Source organism: Psittacula echo (genome assembly GCF_963264785.1).
Source record: "Psittacula echo genome assembly, chromosome: 3".
NCBI classification, from domain to species: domain Eukaryota; kingdom Metazoa; phylum Chordata; class Aves; order Psittaciformes; family Psittacidae; genus Psittacula; species Psittacula echo.
This window is the reverse complement of record NC_137736.1, coordinates 4027544-4053768: the sequence shown is the minus strand read 5'-3', so window position 1 is coordinate 4053768 and position 26225 is coordinate 4027544. Positions and strand designations below refer to the sequence as shown.

The window sequence follows — 26225 nt, the reverse complement described above, 5'->3', positions numbered from 1 at the left end:
ATGAGGAATTATCCATGCAAATATAATAACTGGGCAGTGTTTTACACTGAAATGCCATGAACACCACTGATGTATCTGACTATGTGCTTAAATAGTCAAAGTTCGTCTACTGATTACCCAAATATTATGTCTTTGAGAGACGTAATTACAGTCCCTCTACATGTGTGATGGCTTAAATTTACTTCCACTTAATACTGTGTCATTAGTCCACCCACTTGTCATATAGCCATCTAAAAATAATAAGAATAAACCAGATCAATTTGACAATGACAATTTTAATACAATCTTGGCCTCTCAATTAAAAGTGAATAGGTACAGAGAATGTAGATAATTACAGCACATTCCCTGCGGCACAAAGGCTCAGTAAAAAAAACTCCAAACGCTCCATCAGCCTGATTCACTTGCTGGCTTCTGCTTCTGTAAGCAGGCAGGCCACAGGCTGCCAAAAGCCTTTTGTGGTATCGAGTCAGTGACAGTAATTCAGGAGGTAAAAAATGACCCTGTCAGGTCATCAAAAGTTTTCTTACAACTCCTGATTCCCCGTATTTCACATATGCACCTGTGATCTCTGCATTGTCCTTCAGAGCCCTTGCACAATAGCATGGAAAACACAGATTATGTATTGATATATAAAAGGATACATACATTATTGGTATATGAAAGGGTACATGTTCATATCCCTTATGCAAAGCTTCAGACAAAGCTTTTGAGAACAGCACAACACAAAATTTCACCCAGTCAGTGGTGTGTGTCGAAAGCTTGAAGGGCTGACTGGGCTTCTTGGGTGTAGAACAACCCCAAATTGCAATTATGAATTAAAGGAATGGAATTGTTCTCAGGCTTTGACATTTACAGGTGGAAAATAAGGAAGCTAAATAGACAAATCACTCATCTTTGCAGCCAACTACAAATTTCACTGGTACCACTGACGCTAAATGAATAACCGGAGGTGGAAGAGGTGGAGGGTTGGCAAAAGGCTCTACCCATTAACATAACATGCACTTCACTGTTTGAATGTTTGGAATTGTGGTTACAATTTGGATTTTTGAGTTTTTTAGTCTTTTCAAAGATCTCGCTGAGCAGTTGACATCCTTTAGTGTTAAAGGCACGACACTTTTTTGGATGATGCCGTTATTTTTAAGAAGTGGCACTATTTTTGTCTTGCTTTTGTCATATAATTAGTACTTGTAAAATGAACCAGGAGGAGCCCAGGAAATGGTCCTGTTATATGTGATGTTGTGATATGACTAAGCAGGAGGAGAATGAACTGCCCAGCTTTCTGCCAGCGGAATGGAGCTCTGTTTAACACTCATGGTCCCCAGTTTTTTAAGCTGGGGATCAAACATATCCCAGGCACACACTACCTGTGTATACATGTATACATGATACACTTCAAAGGAAACTTGAGCAAAAGGATGAATAGCAAATATCCTTGTCATCTAAGAGTCCAGATGTGGCAGAGGTTTTTGCAGCAACTACTTTTGAAGAAAATGAGATTTGTCTTAGGTCGTATTTGGAGGTTTTAATTATCTGAGCATCTTCTTACAGCAGTTTGCATCTACACCAGAAATGGCAGATGGAGTTTACCGAACACAGATGATTTCACTTTACAAAACAGTTTATTTCCATCTGATTTCAATCCCTAGTTGTAAATAGGCAGGTAGGCTTAGAAAACAGGTGCCAGAAAGAAAGAAAAATTTCAACACTGCACTTGGCCATAGGAAATTCACATGTATTGCTGTCTGGAAACACTGACGCCCTGTGCATCCTGGCTTGTCCTAGCCACCCATGGGTGTAAGTCACTGATGTACACTTCATTTTCAGGGAAGTATGCTTCCCTTATAAAGCTTCGTGCTATATATTTTGATGGGGAGCTATGCCTATGGACAGTGGTGGTAGGACATAGAGTAATTGCTTTAGCTTGCAAGTGTACATCCTGGAGGAGAAGACTGTTTGCCTTGAGGACAGTACACCCATTACTTTCACAGGAGCTTTTAAAAAGAGGGCAGGCGAGTATATCTGACAAAGCAATACACTTCTGGCTGAACTACAGGCAATTTTCTCTTGAGGATCTCTAGCACTATGTTATGATTTACTTATTAATGCTACACCTATACTGAGAATGAAATCTGTTTTCTCCTACTAATGTCCCTTTATATTAACCATGAGAGATCTCTGCAGACAGTTTTCTAAATTGGTATATATTGCATATTTCTAACAACATGACAAAGCTTACCAGTGGTCAAAGAAAGCACTGAAAGGTCAAGTAAAGAATAGAGTCTTCATGCCTGGGAAGTTATGAAGGTATGATTGATAAATCTGTATCTATAAATACTTGTGTATATATAATGTATAAGAAACCAGCTAGGATTTCTTTACTCATTTATCACATTATTTTATTTCAATCACCAGCAAGACAGTATGCAAACTACCCCAATAACTGATTGCTTCTGTCAGTGATCAGGAATGAAGGAAGCCCTAGAAAACCCACATTAAGGTTTTGCCAATGCATTCAGCTCCAGTCTGGTTTGTACAGTGAAGATGAGACAATTACTAGCATCAATGCAAATTACACTGGACTAAGAAACTGGATATTAATGCCACTTTTTCTAAAGTTAATAAAATCCACTTGTAATAGGATTAAAGTGGACAACCAGACATCCCAGTGTAGTAACTATGCATACAAAGCTGAATGTATGCCTTCAAGGTTTCTATAGTAAAACAGAAGTGTTATTCAAATGACAAGAGGTGCAGCAAAGCTGTAATTAGAAGACACTGTGGCGTTCATAAGGCTCTAAGCCAACACTGTAGCTTCCAAGTAGCTTTCAGGCAGGATGAAATTCAGAAAAGAAACAAGCAGCAGCTTACACTATGGTCAGTTGCCTATGGGATAAAAGCTTCTCTATCTCAGGACAAAGCAGAGATAAGTCTCCTTGATCTCATAACCTTTTCAAAAGCTGGGTATCACTTTGTATATATGATATAAGAAGGAGAAAGTACAAAAGGTTTATGACATTGTTAAGTAGTATTTCTTTTCCTGGTTTGCTCAAGTTTTCTCTCAGTTAGGGGTACAACAGCAGGTGTAACTGAAACACCCTTGCAGAACAGTGGCACCAGTATGCTCCCATCAGACACATGTCCCATCATTATAGAAAACACAAAAGGGTAAAAAAACCAATTTAAATTAAAAAAATATTGCTGTGTAGGATTTGTCTTTTGCTGGTTGGGAGCTAATTCAGCAGTGCAACAAAACTTGCTTAAAGCATGCATGAAGTCTTACATTACTGCGCGCTAAACCAACTCAGACCGTAATTGTGGTACTCACTTCTTTACATAGCCAGCACAAAGAAACAGAGTCAAGAATTTTGCTTTCTTTTAGAAAAATAACCTAACAAAAGAAACCTTTTTTTTTTTTTTTGCCTGCTATCTTCTCTGAGAAATGAATTATAAAATAGCGGTGATGATTATGGCTTATTGAACATCTCCTGCCATGCAAAACTGGATGGCCCCTGCAACAGAGTATAAACTTCAGGGACTCCCTCAGACTTCTAACTTCGTCACAACCAACGGGAATTTTAGAAGGATAAACAAACACAGAAACTCACCCTTGTGGTGTAAGCAGCTTCTGGGTCATCTTCTAGTACACGAGAGAGACCAAAATCTGAGACTTTGCATACCAAGTTACTATTGATGAGGATGTTGCGAGCAGCTAAATCTCGATGGACATAACCCATATCTGACAAGTATTTCATGCCAGATGCGATCCCTCGAAGCATGCCTACTAGCTGGATGACCGTGAACTGGGCATCGTGTTTCTGGAAAACATATGAAATGTCATTTCAGAGACTGCTCATGTTCCTCCTTCTTGCACTGAATTCTTGATAAAGACCCTGGAAGCTCCTCAAGTGAAGAGCTCATGAGTCAGGGGCCACGATTTAAAAGTCACACGTGGAACTACCTTGACCTGCAGAAGACAATCTCCCAGTCAGCTGAGGGAAGGGGACAGATTTTCAATTGAGATTAAAATTCATTTTTCCTGTTCTTGCTGTCATCAGAATTTTAATTTCCTAGTTGGGACCTGCGTGAAAGCAGCACATAAATCTAAGTTGTGTGTGCTCCTGAGACTGGAGCATCAGGACATTAGAGAAACAGATGTCCAACTTCCCTGAAAGGCCGTAAGATTTGTTAGTGAAAATCCCAGCATTACCCAATGGACTAATGAAAGTTTTCTATTACATAAGCTGGGTGTTTTTTTTTTTTTTTAGCAAAAGAAAAGGCTGATCTGATTCAGAGGCTTTCAAATTCCATTAAATATAAACTAATTCCTTAAAATTTTCCTCAACTTCAGAAAAAGTCACTTAAACACACTGGGACTTAGCCTGGAAACCAACTGCTGCATATATTTCTAATTGTCTCCTAGCCACATGTTTTAAATCTTCCAGCTATTACTGATGTTGTTTGTTAACATCTAGCTTTGATACTGATATATAGATACACAGATGACAGGACAACAGTACGTCCTAGTGCAGCTCTCAAATGAATTTCCCAGTGCTGTAAATGTATCATCATGGGCAGCTCTCCAGCTTTTCCTGCTGTTTCTTCCAGGATTTTATTAAATACATGGGAGCTGGCTTTGCCATGTGGGGTGAGCTCACACAAGTCAGTCTGCAAGACAGATTGAACTAATTTAATTTTTGATTAATATACTTCGGGGCAATATTAGCACTATAAACATTAGACAAATATATGGCACAGAGGATGCTTAAAGAGCCTCTCAGAATTCCCTTTCATGAAGAAATTAATTATTATAAAAGACTCTTAGCAGTTCCCTGTTATGAAACCTTCTTTAACTAGAGCCAACAAGAGAATTTATATAGACACTGGAGAAGATTTAGCTAGAAATCAGAAGGTTTCTAACCTTGAAAGGAATTAGACATTCAGATAGCCTTTCACTGGCAATGGGAAAAGCAAAATAACCAGTTTCGAAAGGCATTTATAAAGATGGTTATGTGGCCTGAGTTGCCCGTGATATGAGTCACAAGGGTTTTTATCTATGCTTCCACACAACAGTAGTAAAAGAAGAAACAACAAACAAACCAAACAACCACACTCAGATGAACAAACTGAACGACTGTTTAGTACAGTCAGAAATCATTCCCCTTCCTTCAGTGTTTTTTAAGCCTAAACAAAATACATATATTTCAGTACAGATATATTTCATTCATATATACTGACACATTATTTATATGTATTTTACATGCTCCAGTGGACATCATAACATATATAGTACATACTGAAACTAAGGCTGACAATATATCCCCTTTTGGGGTTAAACGTCTAGTTCGATGTTATGAATTTGGGGGATAATGTCATTCAACCGTGGCAGAACCAAAGCAGTCTCCCAGCCACAGCTGAGTTTGCCCTAACAAATTCAAATTAAACTAGTGTTTCCCCTCAGATGGGATTTCATTTCTGTCACACTTCTTGTTTTGCAACAAGTAAATCTTGGTGACACAGGGAGCGTTCACATTTTTTTAGGCTCGCTACCAACTTTGACAGAAAACAAAGATAAATCAACAACAGCATTAGGATGTCTAAGGTCGGGGAAAAAAAACAGGCCAATAGAGTTTTCTAGCAAAACATTTTGAACACCCTCAGGTATGGGGTTATTCCCTAAACTTTTCATATAGAAGGAAACAGCTCTTTGCTCAGTACTATTGATGTACTGATAGAATTTCCACAAATCTGTTCATTTTAGAAGTCACTCGGTAAGACTTATTGCCAACCAATAAGCATAACTGCTTCTCAGCCCTCAGAAAAACAATTATCGTTTTTGTGTGCCAGAATGATGTTTTGGGTTGGTTTTTCACAGATGTGATACACTAATAAAACCACAATTCTCTTCGTTTTGGTCTAATGCTTACTGCAAGCGGTCAAAATGGACTGACAGATCCCTACCTGGCTTTCTGAGCACACAAAACCAAATGGCAATAACGAAACAGCAAGCAACAACAGCTGATGATGAATCAGAGCAGAGTGGCAATGAATCCATAACAGATCCAGAACAAGGGCCAGTTCTGCACCACATAGTTCTCTACTGCACTTACCCGTAGGAAGCTGTCCAAGGAACCATTTTCCATATATTCAGTAACAATCATAACTGGTTTACCTGCAAGTAGATCACAGTGGTCACACATTCAAAATGAATACATAATGATTTGTAAACCCAAGCATTACTGTGCTCAAATCTTCCAAATCCCAAGGCTAATCTTACAGCTAGAAAGAAAGCAAAAGATGCATGAGCAAACCCAGCTCTGTGCACAACATAATTGTGATTCCACTGACATCAACAGAAATACAATTATTTCAGTATACAGAAATACAATTATTTCAGTATAAACTGATATATATGAAACTCAAGTCTCAAGAAACAAAGTGAAGCATCCTTCATTTTCAGTAGACAGTGTTTTATCCATCACTGTTGAATATAATCCTTCATAGAACTGTTGAATATGCGCAGTTAAGCTGGTGTATTCTGCCGTGCAATTGCCCCCAAGGTTCCCTCTGGAAGGGAACTGGGCACTTGCTGTGGCAGGAGCTGCAGTTTCTCTTGAGGTGTCCTGGTCTGCACAGCAGAGGCGCAAGGACTGTGGAGCAGTGCTCTACCAGGCAGGTACAGTCAACATGTTCCTCAGATACTACTGCAAGGGAGAGATGAAATAGCGCATATGGAGGCAATAGCAAAAAACGCTCTCGCTCAGGAGGGTATGTACAATGCATACAAACTATTAAGCTTCAATATTTGCCTAGCATAAGCCATAGAAAATGTTAGGGTGGGGAAATAAATGGGAAAAGTGCAGAATCAGAGTAACACAGGGCACTGGAAAGAAAAGCAGAGTTGTAACACAGCCACCTTCCAGCACTGGAGGTTAGCCCTCTTTGCAGACTCTCCTGCCTCCCTCTGCGGGAGTCACTGACAACATAAACCTGCCCCTCTCCTGCTAAGCACAACATAGCTGAGGGCCAACCATGCTGCATCCATGGGGCAGCAGCAAGCTCTAAATAAACAGCCCTGCATCCTTGAAAAGCCTCTGGTGTCTTTCAAAGCTTGCTCATGCAGATTCAGATCAGGTTTTGAAACCACTCTTTCTACCCCAAGGTATTTTGTAACGTAACCAAGATTTTATATGCAACTCTGACATGTTGGAGAGAAATGAACGCAAAAATGAATGTGATTACGGTGAAGTTTCCAGGCAAAGGTCGTCGCCCTGCTAATATTTTACCATCGCATGGATTTTATTATTTCATAATATGTTCTAAAGCTTTGTTTATTTTCTCTTTGTGGCAGAGAGAAAGGTGGGCAAAAGCATGAAGTTATTTAAGAAGATGAATTATTATTTCACGTACTGTACAGGAAGGCATCTGACCATAAAAGCATGACAAAGGCCTGCATATTATATAGCAGGCATGGTGACATTTTAGCTTTTAAAATTGAACAGCATGATGCTTGAAAGAGGTATTCAGTATAATTCAAAGCAAGAAAGCCATTAAAAAAGAAAAGTAAACGGTAACAACTCCTTTTTTGTTTGTTTTTCAGAAAACACAACTTCTACCAAATAGAAACTCTTAGAAGATATATATTAATGTAACAACAAGAAAATCCTTTGTCCTTTGCGTGGATTAACAGGCTAAAATACCTTCTTTCTGCTGTGCAAATGATGTGTTTCACTGTGAGAGTCACACTAATGGGTAATCGACTCTGTCATCCATTCACTACTAGGAAAAAACTATCCAAAACATTAAGCTTGAATGATATAGAATATGATACAGGTAAAAATAAAATAAACAAAAAATCTGTTGCTTGCTTATTCTTGTTAGCAAGAAATATGCAGTGCAAGGAAAAATACCTAACTTACAGTGTGCATCTAATGTTAACCCAAAGGCATTTCTGGTAATGCACAGAAAATGATGCTGAATCTTTCAATCAAAAACTGACGAAGCTATCCAAAATGTTCTATGATAAATCCACATACTTTGAAACCAGGATATGGTTGCTTGGTTTCTGTATAAACTCAGAGAAATTTATGACACATCAGATGGCTAAAATTAGAGTAAGAAGATACATCTTCCAAATTATTAAGAGAGCATCTTCCTGCCTTGCTCACTCATACTCAGAAAGCCCCAAGTGCAGCATTTCACTCTCATTCAGTTGGAAATGTGTCTGTAATAAGAAGCACATGCTCAGAAGCAACACGGCGAGCTTTTAAAAGAACATTCTGCATTCATTAATCAAAGCACAGCCTTTATACATGATAACAACTTGTGTCAACAGTGTTGCTGAAATTTATTATACTAACAGGCTACAAATTGCTGTAAATTATTAGTAAACTAAGCAGAACATGCACGCTGGTTATTAAGGCTACTGCCTACAGCATGCTGAGGAGACCAGTGTAATGACAGGAAAATGCACAACAGAAACTAATGTGAAGGAGGAGAACAACCCTGTATTGGAGCAAAGGACAGAAGTCTTTTCTGGTGCACCTCCTTCATACTACCGATGGCTTGCCTCCTGGCAAACCAGAGCCACCCCAGCTTGAGAACTTCTTACACCAAACAGTCCTGTTACAGGGATTATGCCAATTGCAGTTAGTTGCTTCAGAAGATCTGCTTAGTATGAAAAGCTAGATCATTGCTAAGGGCCATCTGTCAAATAGAATTGGTTAATGAAGAAAAGGTCATACTGCCTGTTTATCATGCACTACCGGTACTGAGAGTGATCCAGCAAATACTCCACAGGCTCTCTACTTAGGATACATAAACTAATGCTTTTCAGTGTGATTTAATAACTACCATTAAAAAATACGAACACTGCCTAATTTGTTATTACAGTATGTTGGTTTGGTTTAAAAAACACAAAACCCCACAACTACCTTCTTCTATTACCCTACAGAATGTTAAAGAAAATACATTATTATCTTCACTTGCATCTCTGCCATATAATTTTACCTAGAGAAACAGAAACAAATAGCTTCAGAGCAGTTTTCTCAACTCCTATATTCAAGCTATTAGGAGAGGGTGCTGTATCCCCGAGGCTTTTATTGACTTCACCTGGGAATATTCAGAGCTCACTCTCTCATAGCTACATGTGACAGGCAGCTGGCACTCCCACCCCCCTGAAACACAGCAGTCTGCTGTGAATATAGCTGAGTAGCAAATTTACTAATAGTCAGTTATACAGAATACAGACAGAATTAGTAATGCACATTCAAAAGCAATGCGCAAATTCTGCATGCACAGCAATTAAATTATTTTCTCTAGTGCAACAAAAATGTAACAAAACAGATTTTAGCTCAGCTGTGTACAGACTGATGCTTCAGTTTCAAGTAATTCTGGGACTGCAAATCTTATTCGCCCTGTACAAAGCATGTATCATTAAAAAGGAGGACATAACTTGGTTTTATACAGGCAGACCTGGAAGCCCTTTCTTAACGGGACTGTGAGACCTGAGCTGAAGAATAATTTCTCTGTTATTTAAATCAGCAAAATAGATTTCCATGAATCACACTTAGAGCATTATTATTAGAATTATGCCTCTTCATAACACACAGGGGTTTTCTACATAACTTTCACTAGTTATTTCTAAACACATTCTTGTGGTTTGTTTTTTTTTTTTTTTTAATTTAATATAATTTGTTGCAGTAAGCTACCAAATACTTTCATACCTGTCTATTCTTAGAATCATAGAATAGTTAGGGTTGGAAAGGACCTTTAGGTCATCCCGTTCCAACCCCCCTGCCATGGGCAGGGACACCTCACACTAAACCAGGTCACTCAAGGCTCTGTCCAACCTGGCCTTGAACACCCCCAAGGATGGAGCATTCACAACCTCCCTGGGCAACCCATTCCAGTGCCTCACCACCCTCACAGTAAAGAATTTCTTCCTTAGATCCAATCTAAACTTCCCCTGTTTAAGTTTTAACCCGTTACCCCTTGTCCTGTCACTACAGTCCATAATGAATAGTCCCTCCCCAACATCTTTGCAGGCCCCCTTCAGATACTGGAAGGCTGCTCTGAGGTCTCCACACAGCCTTCTCCAGGCTGAACGGCCCCACCTTTCTCAGCCTATCTTCATACAGGAGGTGTTCCAGTTCCCTGATCATCCTCATTTCTTCTGAAACCTTGAATCACACAATTTAAAATAAAGGTTCCTCAAACCCAATAAAACCATCCACTTAACAACAAGGTATTTGGTATACTGCTACCCAGTTAAACTGCAAATGTTCTCAGTTCGTCAAAATGGAAAGGGGCTGCTTTGCCAGCCGTCCTCTAGGATGAGCTAGGAAACATCCTGCCTCAATGACAGCATGACAGCCAGAATTTGCCTAAACAAGGCAGTATCACCATCACTGAATCTCACCATCTGCTGATGAGGAGAAGACCATGGGGATCTGGGCAGCTTTGAAGAGGCAACTGATGTGTCAGAAATGCCTGTTACAACCTGCTGTTATCTAGATGATAGTAGAGTTGGAAAGGGTTCTTCAACTACGTTATTTTTCAGGAAGGTGCCACATGTGGATGGAGGTTTCAACTATTTTTTTGTCTCAAAATGAGAAGGTGTTTTGTTATCATAAAAAATAGACAAAAATAGGCTTTAACAAAAAAACCCCTACACCCATAACAGAAACAACCAGAGGCGCATTTAGAAAACGTATCAGTAAAAAAATAATATATATTATCAAAGAAATAAAATCAATTTTACGACTGGCATCTGAGAGTCCCATGATTTTTTATTTACTTATGTATTTATTTTGCCTTCACATTTTTGCTAAGAGGTATTCTGGAGGTTCAGAAGCTTTAAAAACTCTCATACTGGTGCGCACTGATTTGTGTACTGAACGTACACGTCAATACGTCCATGTCTACTGAATATCACATAGAGTACCATGAAGTATTTTTTCCCTTCATGGAAACCATGCAGGAAGAAGTCTGGACTTACTCATTAATTTACTGGTACCAGTTGCTGTAGCCAGGTAGGCTGTTCATTAATTTTTGCTAATGATAATGTCTCATGACTTGGTTGAAAGCAGAACATACTGTTTCAGTGCAATTAAGAACCCTTAGGCTCTGTGACTGGTAACAGATGATCAGCAAGTGCCTCTTGGCCACTTTGTAGCAATTTGTAGCTCTGGAGTTTATTAAACCTGCCAGTTCATTACAGAAACGCTTATTTTTCTAGGTGTTCTCTGTATCTTTTTTTAGCAGACTGTTTTTATTCCCCAGTTTTTCCCAGCTCATCAACCCAGGGCATGGTTTCTAAGTTCTCAGCAGCCTGCGAGCAGCAAGGCAGTGAAGATCCTACAGCTGCACTGCAGGCAATTACCTCCAATACCATTCTTCATTGGATCCATCAGTGCGGAGTTAGCTGGTGCTTTCACACAGGTAATTTTTTCCTGCTTTTAAGGAAATACAATATACATTGCAAAAGCCAAACTATGTGTTTCCGCTGTTATCTCTTTTTAAAGGATATCTGGTACATATTGACAGGGTTAGAACATAAACGTTTCTGGAAGGGTTTGCAGAGAATAAACATGGATGAGTCAGCTTTTTATTTACTTTTGCTCCTGAAAGACCAGCAAATCCCAGAACAATTTAGATTGGAAGGGACCTCCAGTGACACTTCCCATGCACAGATGCCCCTGTGATAGCTTACTTTTAGTGACGACTCCCTCTAATCGAATGATGTTAGGGTGGTCAAACTGCCCCATGATGCTTGCTTCTCCAAGGAAGTCCCTCCTCTGTTTCTCTGTGTAACCAACTTTCAGGGTTTTGATAGCCACTGAAATTTCCTTTTTAGAAGGCAGCTTCAGGCGCCCACTGCAAACTTCTCCAAATTCCCCTAAAAAAGTGGAAAAAATGACAAAAGATTAAATATAGTTATTTCATGGGGATTTAAGAAAGGAGAGAGCATTCAGCAAGAGTCCCTGAGGTGTGATGTTTACTGGTGGGCCACAGACCAGAGCTCCAAAGGAGACCTTTGGACAACTACTTAACATTTCCATGCTTGGGTTCTCCAGCTGTCCAACTGGACAATTTCACTTATTTACACTGCGTATCCAGATGACTGCAGAGCAGAGGAATGCATAAATGTGACCAGAAAATTCCATTTTTGTTTCAGTTGATGGAATTTGAGACAATGGTAGGAGGGCTGATTAACACAGAAGTAAGTATGAGAATAATCATACATCCTTACTCTTCATTTCTACCAAACATATTTTACTTAAAGTAGCAAGGTAATTAATAATAAAATAATTCATCTACACAGCTGTAAAGAAAAAGGATTTCCACACAGATTATCTTTGTTCTGTCATTATTCAGATGGATCTAATAATGCAAATATATACTGTCGCTATGGGACTACGGGACCTGATAGACCACCATGAATATTGTGCCCACTGCATTTTGTGTGAGATCCCTAAACAGAATACGACAGATATCACTGCATGTTTACTTTTATAGAACATGGTTTATCCTTTGCTATGTAACATCCAAGAAGAGTATACAGAGAAAATTACCTTGGCATTCAAATAAGCACACATTACATATGTAGACAAACTGCTGGAAGAAAACACTTGAGGATTTCTGTATTTAGCTAATGATTACATAAAGCATTTAATGGAAGTTTCAGCACCTTAACATCTGAGCAGCAACTGACTTTCGATTCCCAGTTATCCAACCCCCCATCTTAGATTTCATACAATATAATAAACTGCACCTACAACATCCCAATTAAAATTACAGTAGGTAACTTTTTTCTCCTTGTTTTAATAACAAATTGAAATGATGAGAAACACAATAAAAACATAGAAAGGCTAAAATACACAAGAAATATGATAGCAAGAATTGTCCCTACAAAACTCTTTATATTTAAAGACAAGGAAAACACTATACTGATCAGGGAAGACAGGTTGGTTGTTTGCTGGCTGGTGTGTGTGTGTGTATGTGTGTGTGTTTTCTGTCAAGAAACTAGAGGGTATTGCTGGAGGGCTTTCACACTCATTTTCTAACACATGCCTATTCAAGTTCTTTTGTTAGAATACACGAGATCTAAATATAAATAGTCCCTCATATGCCATATTTTGTCAAGTGGCCTTGTACAGAAAGTCTGACTTGGAAACAAACTAATCCTATAAATCTAAATCTAGCTGGCATCATTTTCATGCAAATTGGGAATTTTGATTTTATTTGTGAGTGAAGTACCATGGAAAGAGTGATTATACTGCTTACATACGAGCTTTTCCCCACTTAATGTGCAATAATCCTAAGTGCAATAGCATAACTATGCCTCTAAAGAGCAAAGGCTCTTGGAACTCATTTGCCCACAATGATTCTTTCTTTATATCTGCAGCTGATTGTTTACACTGAGAAACATCTGTGAAAACTAAAAATGACCAAAATCCACAGAAAGAAAGTATTTTTAATAGGCAAATTTAAATCATTTTGCTTTTCATAGATTTAATGCTCAGAAATGTATGATGGGCTGACAGCCCTTCACCACTGACTTCAGATGTGATACCACATAGGATACGTTTGAGATGTTACATTCAGCCCATTCATCTGCAAACTGAAATTATTCTTTCGCAGTAGAGTTCATGCCCCATTTGGAGCAACGCAATTTGGGCATGATGAAGGGAGAAAGAACAATGACCTGAGTCATAAAAGTCAGGGCTGTGTGTCCACATTCAAAAGCTCAATGAATTGGTGTTATTTATTTACAACAAGGAATGAGATGAGAGAGAGATGGCAATAGTTTTGGCTTATTAAAATTATGGTTATATGGATGCCAACTCCTTATTCTATACAGAAAAGGTAAACCCAAGAATAGTTTCAAATTACAATAAAGCTCAGTTAGATCAGGAAAATAATTCTAACAGTAAGGACACTTGGACAGTACAAAAGATTTTTTATAGAGTCTACAAACTCTTATCTTGTAGATTATAAATAAGCATCTGTCAAGAACAGGACCTAAGAAGGTGGGAAAGAGTATGGACTTCATGACCTCCTGAGGTCACTTTTCAGCTTTATTTTAGAAGGTTTCTCTGTTAGACAGCCAATTTAAACAAAAACCCTGATCAAATGTGTCACAGGTCAATGACCTTTCTCTGTTGTTAACACAGGCTAGATTTAAGTCAACATAGAAGTGAACGTCACCATATCTTATCACCAATTGCTGAGGTGCTTCATCCTCTAGGCAGGCTAATCTGGTACTAATGTAATAACCAAAAAAACCTAAACTCAGAGTATTTATCTTTATATACATATATACTACTAAAACACATTACGTCCTTTGTTTCTAACATTAGTTGTATTTCAAGCTGCCAAGACAGGCAGCAGCTCAGAAAATGAATTGCAAAACCTATTACGAGTAACTAATGGGTGTTGAAACCTGTTCAGACTTCTTAATTAAAAATATTCAATCTCTGCTAACCAAAATGACAAGTATACTTTACCAAGCGCAAACACTGCTACAGTTCAAATGCTAACCCCAGCTCAATACTATCAGAGGACTACAAAGAAGAAGACTAAAGCACATTTTGAAAACAGAAGGAAGGGGGAAAAGTGCTTGAAATAGATCTTGTACTGTCCAGCTTCGTATTTCCTTTTCTCTATATTTTAATGGTAAGAAAGCTAAAAAAAGCTAACCTCTAAAAATTATTGTTCAGTTACGGTCAATGAGGACTACAGTTATGATTTCAGCAAACAGTCCGGGAATCAAGCCTTCATTTCCAACTGGAATCATATATCTGATATTTGTTTGACTTTTGGGAAGGAAAAGATTACAGCTAATGTGCTTGAACACAGTCCCTTCAGCCACGGCTGCATAGTTTAGAAACTGGGTGATTAATCGGATTCTACAAATGCCTCAAGGCCAGTTGATGCCACAAGAGACTAAAAGTTGGAGCCTTCATAGCAATGGAGTTTACTCCTGCCCATGAATATAAAATGGAAAACAATTTCACTGGAAAAAGCTCACTGAGCATAATAACCTTCGGTTCTTTCATATACAGGGAAGCATGGATGCTACATAACCCTACCTGGTCAACATCCATAAGGACATTCAGTTACACTACATCTTTTTTTTCCTGCAAATTGTTACTATATGGTCCCAGTAAGAAACAGACTGGATCTCATCAGATATTGTTTAGGAGGAATAAAGACTTGTGTCCAAGTTGGAAGGTAGAAAACCAAAAAGAGATGAGTTTGATGGCTTTTCATGCAGAGCCTTTCTAAAGTGTTTATTTTTAATTATACTACGCACATAAACACTCTATAACCTGCCCTGCAGACTGATATGTGTATTTACACCTGGAAAGCAAATAGATATTATTAGGAGGGCTGTTCATGCGACAGAGATCACTCTTCAGGAGATCTTAATTTCTTTTTAAATAGGCTACTTAGTGCACCAGTGAATGGCATTTGCTGTGCATTGAGACCCAGGGGACAAGTAAAAGACGACTGTGAAATTAGCTACTCCCTTTAGTTTGCTGTGTTTTAAATCGTGATTGTACTGTTGTGCATAGAACTCCCTCAGAGTTGGAGAGGCACCTAAACTTATTGTTTCATAAACCTCATGAATGTCAGCAATGTTCTACAAGCCTTCACTGAGACACTCCAAACCTTCATCATAAGTCCATGGACAGGTAGCTCCTCAATTTTAAAAGTACTTTGATTAAGAAGATGTTATATTGCAAGTATGTTTAAGCTTTGAAAGAAAAACAAAGCTGGCTTTCATGTTCAGCAAAGCACATACGTAAACCTATCCCACATCAAGAAAGTACTTTTTTGTACTATTTTCTCGCTATCCAATTGGATTTAAACTTCTTAAGTCGTTTGCTGAACTGGATCCATAAAAACAAGTAAGTTGTTTTAAAAGAAACAATTACTTCAAAGAAAAATCTGAAAAAGAGGCTCCTGACCTCAGTTTTCTTATGCTTAGCCTCCCACTAGAACCCCTTGTGTTTTTCTTGAGGTTCTTTTGGACAAGAATATTTCCTTTTTGTGTCTGGGTATGTTTTCAAAGCCTGCTCTCTATTCTCAGAGACTTCTGGCTAAAGCTGTGGAAAAAATGCCTGGAGAAGGACCTCAGAGTATCAAGATTACTTGCCTAACTTGAAGTGTTACTTACGTCACACCTCAACACAGTTAAATGAATCCCTTCTTCTCAAATCACTGTTTTACAATTTTATTCACACTCGCATTTGTAAAGGAGAAGGGCAGGAAAAGACCAAGTCATCCACTCAAATAAGTCACTGGCTCAAGTAAGAGACAGGAAATTCCTTTCTGCTTTTGGGAAGGAGTGTTTTTGCAAAAGCATCCTTGGAGGCATTAACTCCAAATACAAGAACTACCATGTTCTGAATGTGACAGCAGTGTAAACTGATGCTACGAACACATTTTGGAAGCTCCCAGCACTCTGTATCATGATTTTTGTCTGTTCTTTCCTGCATGGTTCTTCCTTCTAGCAACTCTGGCAACGGCTAATAGGAAATGCTAACTGTAATGCCGTGTGTAGCTTAGACTACGTGAATATGACAAAGGGTCTCCAACAAATGGCTCGATCGTATTTTGAGTCCAAGCTTCAATGCAGAGGACCTGCAGGAATGACCATCACTTTTACTGGACTGGAACAAAGGGACTTCTTTTTAAACCACCTGACTCTTACAGAACATAACCCTTCTTTGAAGCTTCTCAGAAAACTCTTTCTCCATTTTCAGAAGTCATATCTGACAGGTTTTGGCTTATCTCTTATTCTCATGTATTTTCTGATAGGTCAGAACAATGAGCTATAAAATATGAAATATCATTGATTCTTACGAATTTGTTGTCTAGATTCATGTACTGCATACAGCCCAAGTTTGGAAAGCTTATATTTGTGAATGAAGGCTTCTGAAAGTTTCATATGGAAAAATGCAGTTTTGGATTTAGCTTTTCAGTAACCCCCTTCCCTACCCTCACACTAACTCTCTATTAAGTAAGCAGAGCTCCACTGCCTTGAATGAAGATGATGGAGAACAGTGCACTCTTGTGGGGCAAAATTAAAACCAGCAAGGAACAAAACCCCTACTTTTGCAGAAGATAATCTAACTTCATCCAAGCACTTGAGTAGCTGCAGTGAGAGAGGATGAATACTATTTCTTTTTACTGGATGATTCAGGAGATGCACTGAGTTCAGTAGCTTGGTTCTATGTTTGTTTCCAACTGGAAATCTTCTGCTGTTCACTAGGAGTCTGTCTCTCTCACATCTCCTGATTTTAATTCAAGCAATAAGTTTAGAGAGAAGCAAAAAAATAATACAAGAATTAGCAATTTTCAATGGATTAAAAATCAATAGTATTTCTCACAAATGCTTTAATTTAGCAGGAAAGCTAGCACTTCATGATCTTCTGATTCAGCGAGACAATCTGCCACTTCAAGAAGCAAGCAGATATCCTATCAGGAACTACATGCCGCACTGCAACATGGACAATTCAGTGTGATGGGACTTCCTGTAATCTGGCTCCTCTGCTACAAGATCTGCTCATTTCGACAGTTTGTTTTCTGTAAACCAGACAATCTATGGCGTCTGTATGGCTCAGACAATCAGCCATCAGACAGACAACCCTTTCCTCCTAAATCGATAATTCAAATCCAAAGCAGTGACCAAAATCAATCCAATGACCAAAGGTCATTGCAGCCTGATGGATGAGTGGTGACTGGTATGAAATGAGTTTGTGGTTTCATTCAAGGCATAATAGTCAAAAGTCCTTTCTTTTTTTTTTAAAGAAAAGGAAAACATCTCCACAGTTGATACCATTTTCTGTGCTTACAGATTTGAAAGAGAAACATAAGAAGAGAGGCTGAACTCTTTTCACTCCCAAAAGTGCTACACCCAAGTGTGGGCTAACGGGTGTCTGAAAAACTGCCGCGCTATCTGCTCTCTTTGGGAACAATGAGAAAGAACTTTATGCCCTTAAGTTTTCAAATGCACTGGAATCTGCTGTAAATATGACCTACTAAGTTGAACACTTTAGCTTTCTTTTTACTCACAAGTATAAGCCCCAAAGTGTAAAACAGCAGATACAGCAAGACCCTTCAGTTCATTATATCTGGTGACCATTACCTGCTCCAACTACTTTATCAATGGAGATATTAGAAGCATCTAGTTCCTTGGCAAATTCATGCACAGCTTGATTGGGATCTTCATATGTATGCGGATCGACGTAAGTTCTCAGGCCTGGGAGTTTTACTGTAAAAACAAATTCAGAGAGAAAATGTTACTTAGACTTACTTAGACTTAATTAATCCTTCGCAAGAAAGCTCATGAGACAACAGAAATCAAATCAATAGAAAAAAGAGGCATACAGCTTTTCCAAATCAAACTGCTTTTGATCAAACTGTATAAAGCCAGAGACACTAATGCACAGAAGTCTAAAAACCAATTTTAAGTATGTCTGCACTTGCCATATTTAACTGCTTTTCAAATATTAAAATACTGCCCACCCATTCCAACTTGCTATATTTAGATGCTGCAATATATTGTCCTTATCAATGTAACAACAGAGACGAGAAACAAATTGTGTGATGCTACAGTCAACCTGAAAAGTTCTTAGGAATATGCTAAGGAGAACACATCAACTCAAGCTTTTTCTTTCTGAGTCCTCCATCAAGGTGCATAAGAAAAGAAAATTATACATGAACAAATGCTTCTCTGCCTTAATCCCTCTGCTAGCACATACAAGGATGGCAGCCAGTTGTTCTCATTATTAAAGTCTGGCTGCACTGCTCAGTTTCCCTAATATCCATGTTATTATATTATCCCCCTCTACAGTTTTCTGGACAGGGGTTGTTCATTTTGCCTGGAGCAAGTTCTAGTTCAAATGACTGAACAATTTTAAGGGCAGTTTCAAGCTCTCCACATCTCTTCCTTTAGCAGGACTGGGGATGGGAGGAATGTATGCTTATTCACAACCTTTTTCCCCAGCAAAGATGCTGAAGGCAAAGCATAAGCCTCATTCCTCCTCCCCATATCAAGGCCCTGCTTGCGCAGGTACCCAGTACCTTGGTGTGTCTGCCTCTGTATTCATTGTAGAACACAAAAGTGTTTTGTGAACAAAAAGTGAAATAATCGTTACATCCAGCTTGAAGTTTTTTGCTTCTGACACAAAACCTGCATTCCTGGATACGTATTCTAGATTTGTCTAACAGTACCAGTTGGTCTTGTAAAAGATATTACCTCCTCCTACAAACACTGCCTTAACCCACTCAGGAACATCCGTTCCAGCTTGGCATTATTATACTACATCAATTGTTCACTACCAGAATAGTTAAACCTTTTTTGTTTGGGTTACACAGATGGGGAAAAAGTACTTTTGGACCATTAGCTAGAGCCCACAATTTTTTTGTCAAACAACCCCCAGTGTATGTAAAATAAATAAATAAATGAAATCAATTCGATGGAGATTTATTGGCTTTAGGATTGACAGAGAAATGATAAAACTGAGTTCCCAAGTTAATTGCCTCAATAACAATGCAAACCAAGAGCCATGCTCTTATAACACAAAGACTGCGTGTGCGCAGCATTAAATGCCGACTGTGTTTCCTTCAAGAGCCTGGTGATTACAGAATTACTTGCAAGTAAAACAAAAAGTAATTGGCTGTATATTGCTGTTGGTTAGAAATCTTGTAAATGCTCCTTTCCGTCCATGCTGAATGCACGTTACAGGCTCCGCTGTACCCCCAGTAAAAATAATTAAAAGCTTCTGCACTGTGGGGTTTTTGGCTGCAGATTTTTAATGCTGACCCCAGAGGTTCCCAAGATCAGGTGATGGTGACTGCAAGGAGAATAATCCCTTCACACCAATAATTAAGGACAGCCTGTATAGTAACTGGGTTCTGTCATGAAAAACAGATAATAAACACATGCGCATGTGTTAAGCTGCACTACTTTACAGCTCATTCTGTGCAAACATAATAATTTACATTTTCATTTTAACAGCATGAATTGCCCTAAAGGTAGCAAAAAAATAAAAAGGGCCTAGGCCAAAGAAGGCAAAGGGAGAGGATCTGAGGAGGTGAAACATTTTTGCTCCTTTGAAGTAATATTACAGGAGTTGTAATAAGGCTGCAGGGAATAGGTCATGGCTGGAGCCTTTCTTAAATTCAGAATAAACTGACTGAAATAAACCAGCTGCTGTATTTAAGATGCTGAAAGTTTACGACAGCCATGGAAGTTACTTTATCCTTTTTTTGAGTTCATGGGAGCAATTTTCTTATTCTTTGAGAAAGACTGCAATTTGGTAGAATAAAGCTTCAACAGCCACACATGCACATGCATACAAATCCCAACACAAATATCTGCAAAAATCAATAAATCATTTCCAAGAATTTCTAACAGAAATACCAGGTCCATGGTCAGCTCTGTTCTTACTACACAGTGAATCAGCATGGCACTACTCAGAAAACAGTACATAAATATCTAAAGCCAAATTAAAAGCAATTTAATCCGCAGGAATTTAACAGCACTGACACGTTTAAGAATAGTGATTGCAATTTTCCATTGTGTGGGAGTAAGGAGAGCAAATTTTGACCTGTTATTTGTCTGTGACACTTTTTTTACTGGCTGCTTTTATTTTATAACCTCATTAAATTTGGATGATGAAGCATTAATTCTATGGGCCACATGTAACCGTATAGGGGTTTTTCGAGACTAGCTGGTAAGCAGTTGTTGGGCTGCACGAAGCAAAGCCCACTGGTACAGCTTGCGTATCCCCTGACAGTGCAGGGGAAGGAGCACACATGTTGTGGATATACATGCTCATGGCTCTCAGGAGATAAGGAGGGGCTCCACACTTAAAATAATAATAATATGAACAGTCAGAGAACAGTTACTCCATTGTCATGGGGATTAGGAAGTAGTTCTAATTTCCAGCTACTGCAGGTAAATCCCTCGTTAAAATGTTAACTCAATTATATTTGGTGGGGAGGCATCTGATTATGGTACCAAGAGCACTTTTATTGCCGACGGTACAGCGTCACTGTTCCGCGAAGAAAACCCAGGTACATTAACCTTACAACATGCTAAGCAATAGATTCAACGTAGCAGGATATTTATGTGGAGCTTAAACAGTTTCAAAGACAAACTACTGCTTCTTAGTAAAAATATGCTCATTAGACACCAAGAATTCTGTGGGTGAGATAAAAAGAAAGAATTTCCAGTCTTGGTGTTTATGAAGGACATTATCTTTGCCCCATAAAGATGAAAAATAACCAAAATGCAGTGATAAAACCCCTAAGAATAGCCCCTCCTCCCCAGTCAGGAGCGTTAAACCATCACCTTCCTCTCCCCTCAACTTCTCCTGCTCCAAAACTGTTTTCTTTCTTTTTCAAAGAGGGTATGGATGGAACTTCTAGTCCTCACAAACCACTGCTCCTCTGCTGTGGAAAAGTGCTGCAGGGTTATGTACACTGCAGAGAGAATATAGGATCAGAGAGGAGCTGAAATACTGCAGGATGACATTCCTCTCTATCCCTGGGCCACAGCAGGCTGCTTCTTCCTGGTAGCCAGTACAGGTGCCCAGGCTCAGAAAATGAACGCTCCTTCCCCTGAGTGTCCACTGAATAGGATCTTGCTCCATGCAGTTCCTTTCAGAGGGCACAGCCAGATGACCCAGAATAGCCATGAATAAAGTCCTATTTAGCCTTCATAAAAATAGGTAGTGAAACATCAGAAATAGATAGGCCTCAGGTTTGGCTTTTGAACACATTTCAAAAGTAACCCAGATTCCTCAGGATGAGCAAAATTTCACATCCTTAACTACATACAAAAGACAACGGATGTCAGTAGAAAGGCTCTCTTGTTAGTCCTAGATGAGACCCAGAGAAAGCACAGACATATTCGTTCTTGCAAGGAATCAGGACTTGATAAAAACATGTTTGAAAAGAGAGCTGGATTAAAAGTTCCCCTTAATTTGTGACATACCTGCTTATGTCAAGTAGTTATTCTTAATTTAAGAAACTACTCCAAGTCACTTTTCAGACCGCTTAGAATAATCCCAAACTATCATTGGGTCAACTTGGTCAAATGAGTAATTTTTACAGTCCTTTCAGCAGTCATCAAGACAGGTTTCATTGATTTTATATTTTGCTTTGTAAAGAAAATGACATCTCTTAGACTTCATACAGCTCATAACGAGGGAGCTGAAGTTACACTCCACGTCTCAGTAATGCACAGGAATCAATATCGCATTACTAACCACACGCATTGCTTGAATATAGACAGTGATGTTTTGTTCATTACTACTCCGAACACACACGAAAGATTTTGAAACAAAGAATAATTGTTTGGGGAACATCTCCCTACCCACAAGAGAAGCGATAATTCTCTTCCCAATTTCACCGTGGTTTAAGTGAGGTATGACTTTTTCTTTTTAATTTGAAAAATACCAGTTATCTAGGGGATGAATTCAACAGATTTGGAAGCATTAAAAGGCTTCAGTAACTTACAATGGCCATTCCCAAAATGTAGTCTTTTCTCATCAGTGCCATGCTTAGACTTCTTGTATCCGCAGAATCTACAAGCAACAGAGGGAAAAAAATAGAGAATTTTATATGTTAACTGCAGGTGGAAACAGAATAAAATGTTTTTCCTCCACAATTAAATGCCTGTTTGAAAGTTTAATGATATTTACATTCTGTGTGCCTCATAGAGGCATGTTATATTCTCAGGGAAATTTGAGGAAATTGGCTAATGAGAGGATTTGTTGATTTTTGACCCCTACAGTTTAATTTTACAATTGCCTAAGAATGTGTTTATAGCATTTTTTAACAACTGCTGTATGACTGGGGCTGCTAACGTTAGCGGGCTCATTATCGAGCACGAAGCGGCATTCAGAGCTCCTGGGCAGCAGACAAAGGAGAAGGTACAAACAAGCCATGCTACTGCCCTATGACACCCAATTTGCCATGCTCATCAAGGCCCCTCGGGGAAATCGAAGCAGGAGCAAATGTGCAAACCAGAGGATAAAAACTAACCTCCCAATCAAGACGTACACCACAACTGTGAGGAGGATAATGGCTACTGCCGCTGAAATGGCAATCATCACGACCTGGCTATTCTCGCTGGAAATGGAGAATGCTGCAAAGTTAACACAAAAATATGTAAATAACCCCTGCAAAACATAATGCTGATTACATCACAGTTGACACTTTTATATGGAACAAAGTCATCACTACATAGCATTTGGTCCCTTGCCAATGATTTAATCTACTAAGTAAGTTTTCATCAGACAAATAAATACAAGGGAAGAAAACAAAAGACTCCAGCCATCTTTGATGATTTACCCAAGTTGTTTCAACTACTGCAGATTTTTACTCTTGCTGATTGTTAAACTGATACTTAAATATAAACATATATCTAAATACAAACGTACATACCATGACATACGTATGTTTTGTCATGGTCAGTAAGGAACTTTTCCTTGGCAAGAAATCCCAGCCACTCAATAACTGTCACCCTTATTCTCATTCCTGGATGATGGAAAGTGCTTTAATGAATTAAGCTTTCCAGTTAAGCTTGACAGTATCCCTGTGAAGGTTATGAAAAGCAGGGCACACAGTGGCAGAGAGAAGGACTATGCGTGGTTAATCAATATCTATAGGAAAAAGAAAGGTGATCTTCTGCCTTAGATTGGATGCCTCCTTGTAGTCCCTAAGAATGGAGCTCTGGTGCGCTAGACTGCTATACAATGACAGGACACCTTTAGATCTTAGGTGTTATGAACTATCTTCAGTAGGCACTTGAAGTTCACCAAGCACAGCAGAATTAGGCTCCTCAGCTTTATTCTTCAAGTTAGCTGTTCAAAGCACGCTGAAAGTTAGCAATGCTTGTCCCCACACATTAGACAATTTGGGTACGTGACTGCTTGGACTCACACAATTCCCCTTGAGAAGAAGCCTTTGCCTGTTATAGACCTACAACTGCATTCCTGTTGTTATGATAACATGGCAATAGGAACAAAGTTATGCAGTTTGCTATCTGTGTAACTTATACTCTTGTTTATTGAGATGTGCGCCGCTGCCTCCTGTCACCTTCCACATCATCAGACAGTTATTTTTTTCTTTTAATATTACTTTGGAGAGAAAATTCATTAAGTTCTATCACTACAACTGATTTTTTCTCCTTGTTGTACTTATTTGTCCTATTTTGAGTTCCAGTTTCATCCCGTACGAAAAGGCTGCATGCTACCGCAACAGAGATTTATATCTTCTTTTTTAAACAATAAGCTTGTTTGCTTTTCAGAATTAGAGCTGAAATGGAGGAGGAATAAGTGGGGATAAAATACATGACATATCTCAAAAATACACGATGTCAAGTGAAAGACCATTTGGACTCATGCTACTCTTCTTGGTTAAAAATTTGTCACTTTTAATGGAGCACTTCTTATAACCATGGGTTCTCAAGCCTTAGCATGATTACATGAATAAGCCTTCTGAGAGTATATCAGAATTATAGTCCTTAGTTGTGTTGCAACTCTGAATAGCAGATCTTCTGTGAAAGCCCAACCTTCTAAAAAGCAGTCTTTGATTATGCATCATCAATCTGCATCAGTAACTGGGTACCCAAGCAAAGGTTGACTTTCTGATGCCTTAATCCACTTTCAGCTTCTAGCAAAGAGAGGTCTGACTTACTATATAGTACCAAGTGATGAGAAAGTAACATTCAAGACTGAGTCCCACTAAGAGTCTTTCTGGAGCTCTATTAAGAGTCTTTTTGGCATAATAACAGAATTTATAAACAATGCCTATAGGAACATTATCTAACTAATGTTAAAAGGAGTTAAATAAATCTAGGCATCAGAGGAAAGAAAAAAGGAGTACCAGACCACTAAATATCTTCCCAAAGACCACCCAGAAGTGTTGTGAAGAAGGGGGGACCCAAACAGCACAACTGCCTGACCAGCTACTTAACTGAATGACTATCCTTCCTGACCTGTGCATATTAGTTTCATCTCAAGGCTACATAGGAGACATCAACAATGCTCTGCAATAGCGTGGCGAAGTACACACTGACCCCCAGGAGTAATGGACCAATATAATATTAATTCTCTAAGAGCAGGGGTTTATAGTCCATGGGGTTCAGGCCACAAACTTGGAATAGTGTGAAGCTGCGAATCTGTTTTTCTATCAGACGTCCTTCCTTGGCAGGAGCCGTGGTCTAGCAAGGTATCAATTCTGGCACAAGGCAGCAGCCGAGTAGCGAATGAAAGAAAATACCACCTGTGATAGTCATGGTATACACTTTATAGCATGTTTCAAGTTTAACGATAAAATATAAAGTTATATAGTATTGCTACCCAGAAAGACAAATCATAAATAGTTATGAGTTGCATTTACTAAACTAGAAAAGCAGTGAAAGCAGCTATTCAAATCAGTCAGCAACTGGGCAGGATGTCAGTATAAACCATTTGAACAAACACATACAATCTGGACTGGTTTCAAATTCAAACTTGCGGCTGTTTGTCCCATATCCAGCTGCAGTTCGGGCTCGAATCTGGAAGACGTAGGTGGTATCAGGTTTGAGGCCACTGATGGTAACATTGGTGCCTTTGGCTCTCAGAATAGTATAGCTCGTCTCTTGCTCCTGCTTTTGGGAAGAGAAGTTATCAGATTAAAACCAAACCCTAAAAAACAGAAAGAAGAGGTGGCTGGCACAAAATTACTACAAGTCACCTGGACAGCACTGGCATGTTTTCTGAATATTTATGGCCTGACAAATGCTTGTGCAGTCATTCATTTTCAATCTGCTACAAATCCTTTGATTAAGAAGAAACCTAAATCATTAGAGCTTCTCTGGCCTTCTGCTGTAAATCAAACACTAGACATGCTGAGTATATGACATTTCATTAAATGGCTTTGCATCATTTCGCCCATAGTCTGTAACATAATCAGAAAATGAAGATTAAAATATTACTTAAAAAAAGTCATAAACCGGATTTGCCTTCTGCACTGAACTGGAAGTTGTAACAGTCCAACTTAGACATTTTAGGGCCCTGCAGAGCCATTGCAGGATGCAGTTTTTACTGCCTCACATTTTACAAGACAGCATTTACCTTTATAACCGTCAGAAAAGAAACCCCTCTCAGGTTCCTCACCTCAGGTCTGCGAATGGGAGAGTATAATTGGTTTTCTAT

The 26225-nt window shown here is 38.9% G+C and overlaps 1 protein-coding gene across 1 annotated transcript in view; it reads right to left on the bottom strand.

Moving 5' to 3' along the window:
- EPHA3 (EPH receptor A3) overlaps positions 1 to 26225 on the bottom strand; it is a gene marked incomplete at its 3' end in the record, with an annotated part of 215811 nt that overhangs the window by 19322 nt on the left and 170264 nt on the right. Inside the window, exons 7-13 of the mRNA XM_080613975.1 lie at positions 25516 to 25678; positions 23068 to 23170; positions 22540 to 22607; positions 18158 to 18283; positions 11711 to 11896; positions 6108 to 6169; positions 3606 to 3815 (exon numbers count right to left, since the gene is read on the bottom strand). Of these exons, the coding sequence (XP_080470101.1) occupies positions 3606 to 3815; positions 6108 to 6169; positions 11711 to 11896; positions 18158 to 18283; positions 22540 to 22607; positions 23068 to 23170; positions 25516 to 25678 (918 nt within the window). The remainder of the gene's footprint in view (positions 1 to 3605; positions 3816 to 6107; positions 6170 to 11710; positions 11897 to 18157; positions 18284 to 22539; positions 22608 to 23067; positions 23171 to 25515; positions 25679 to 26225) is intronic.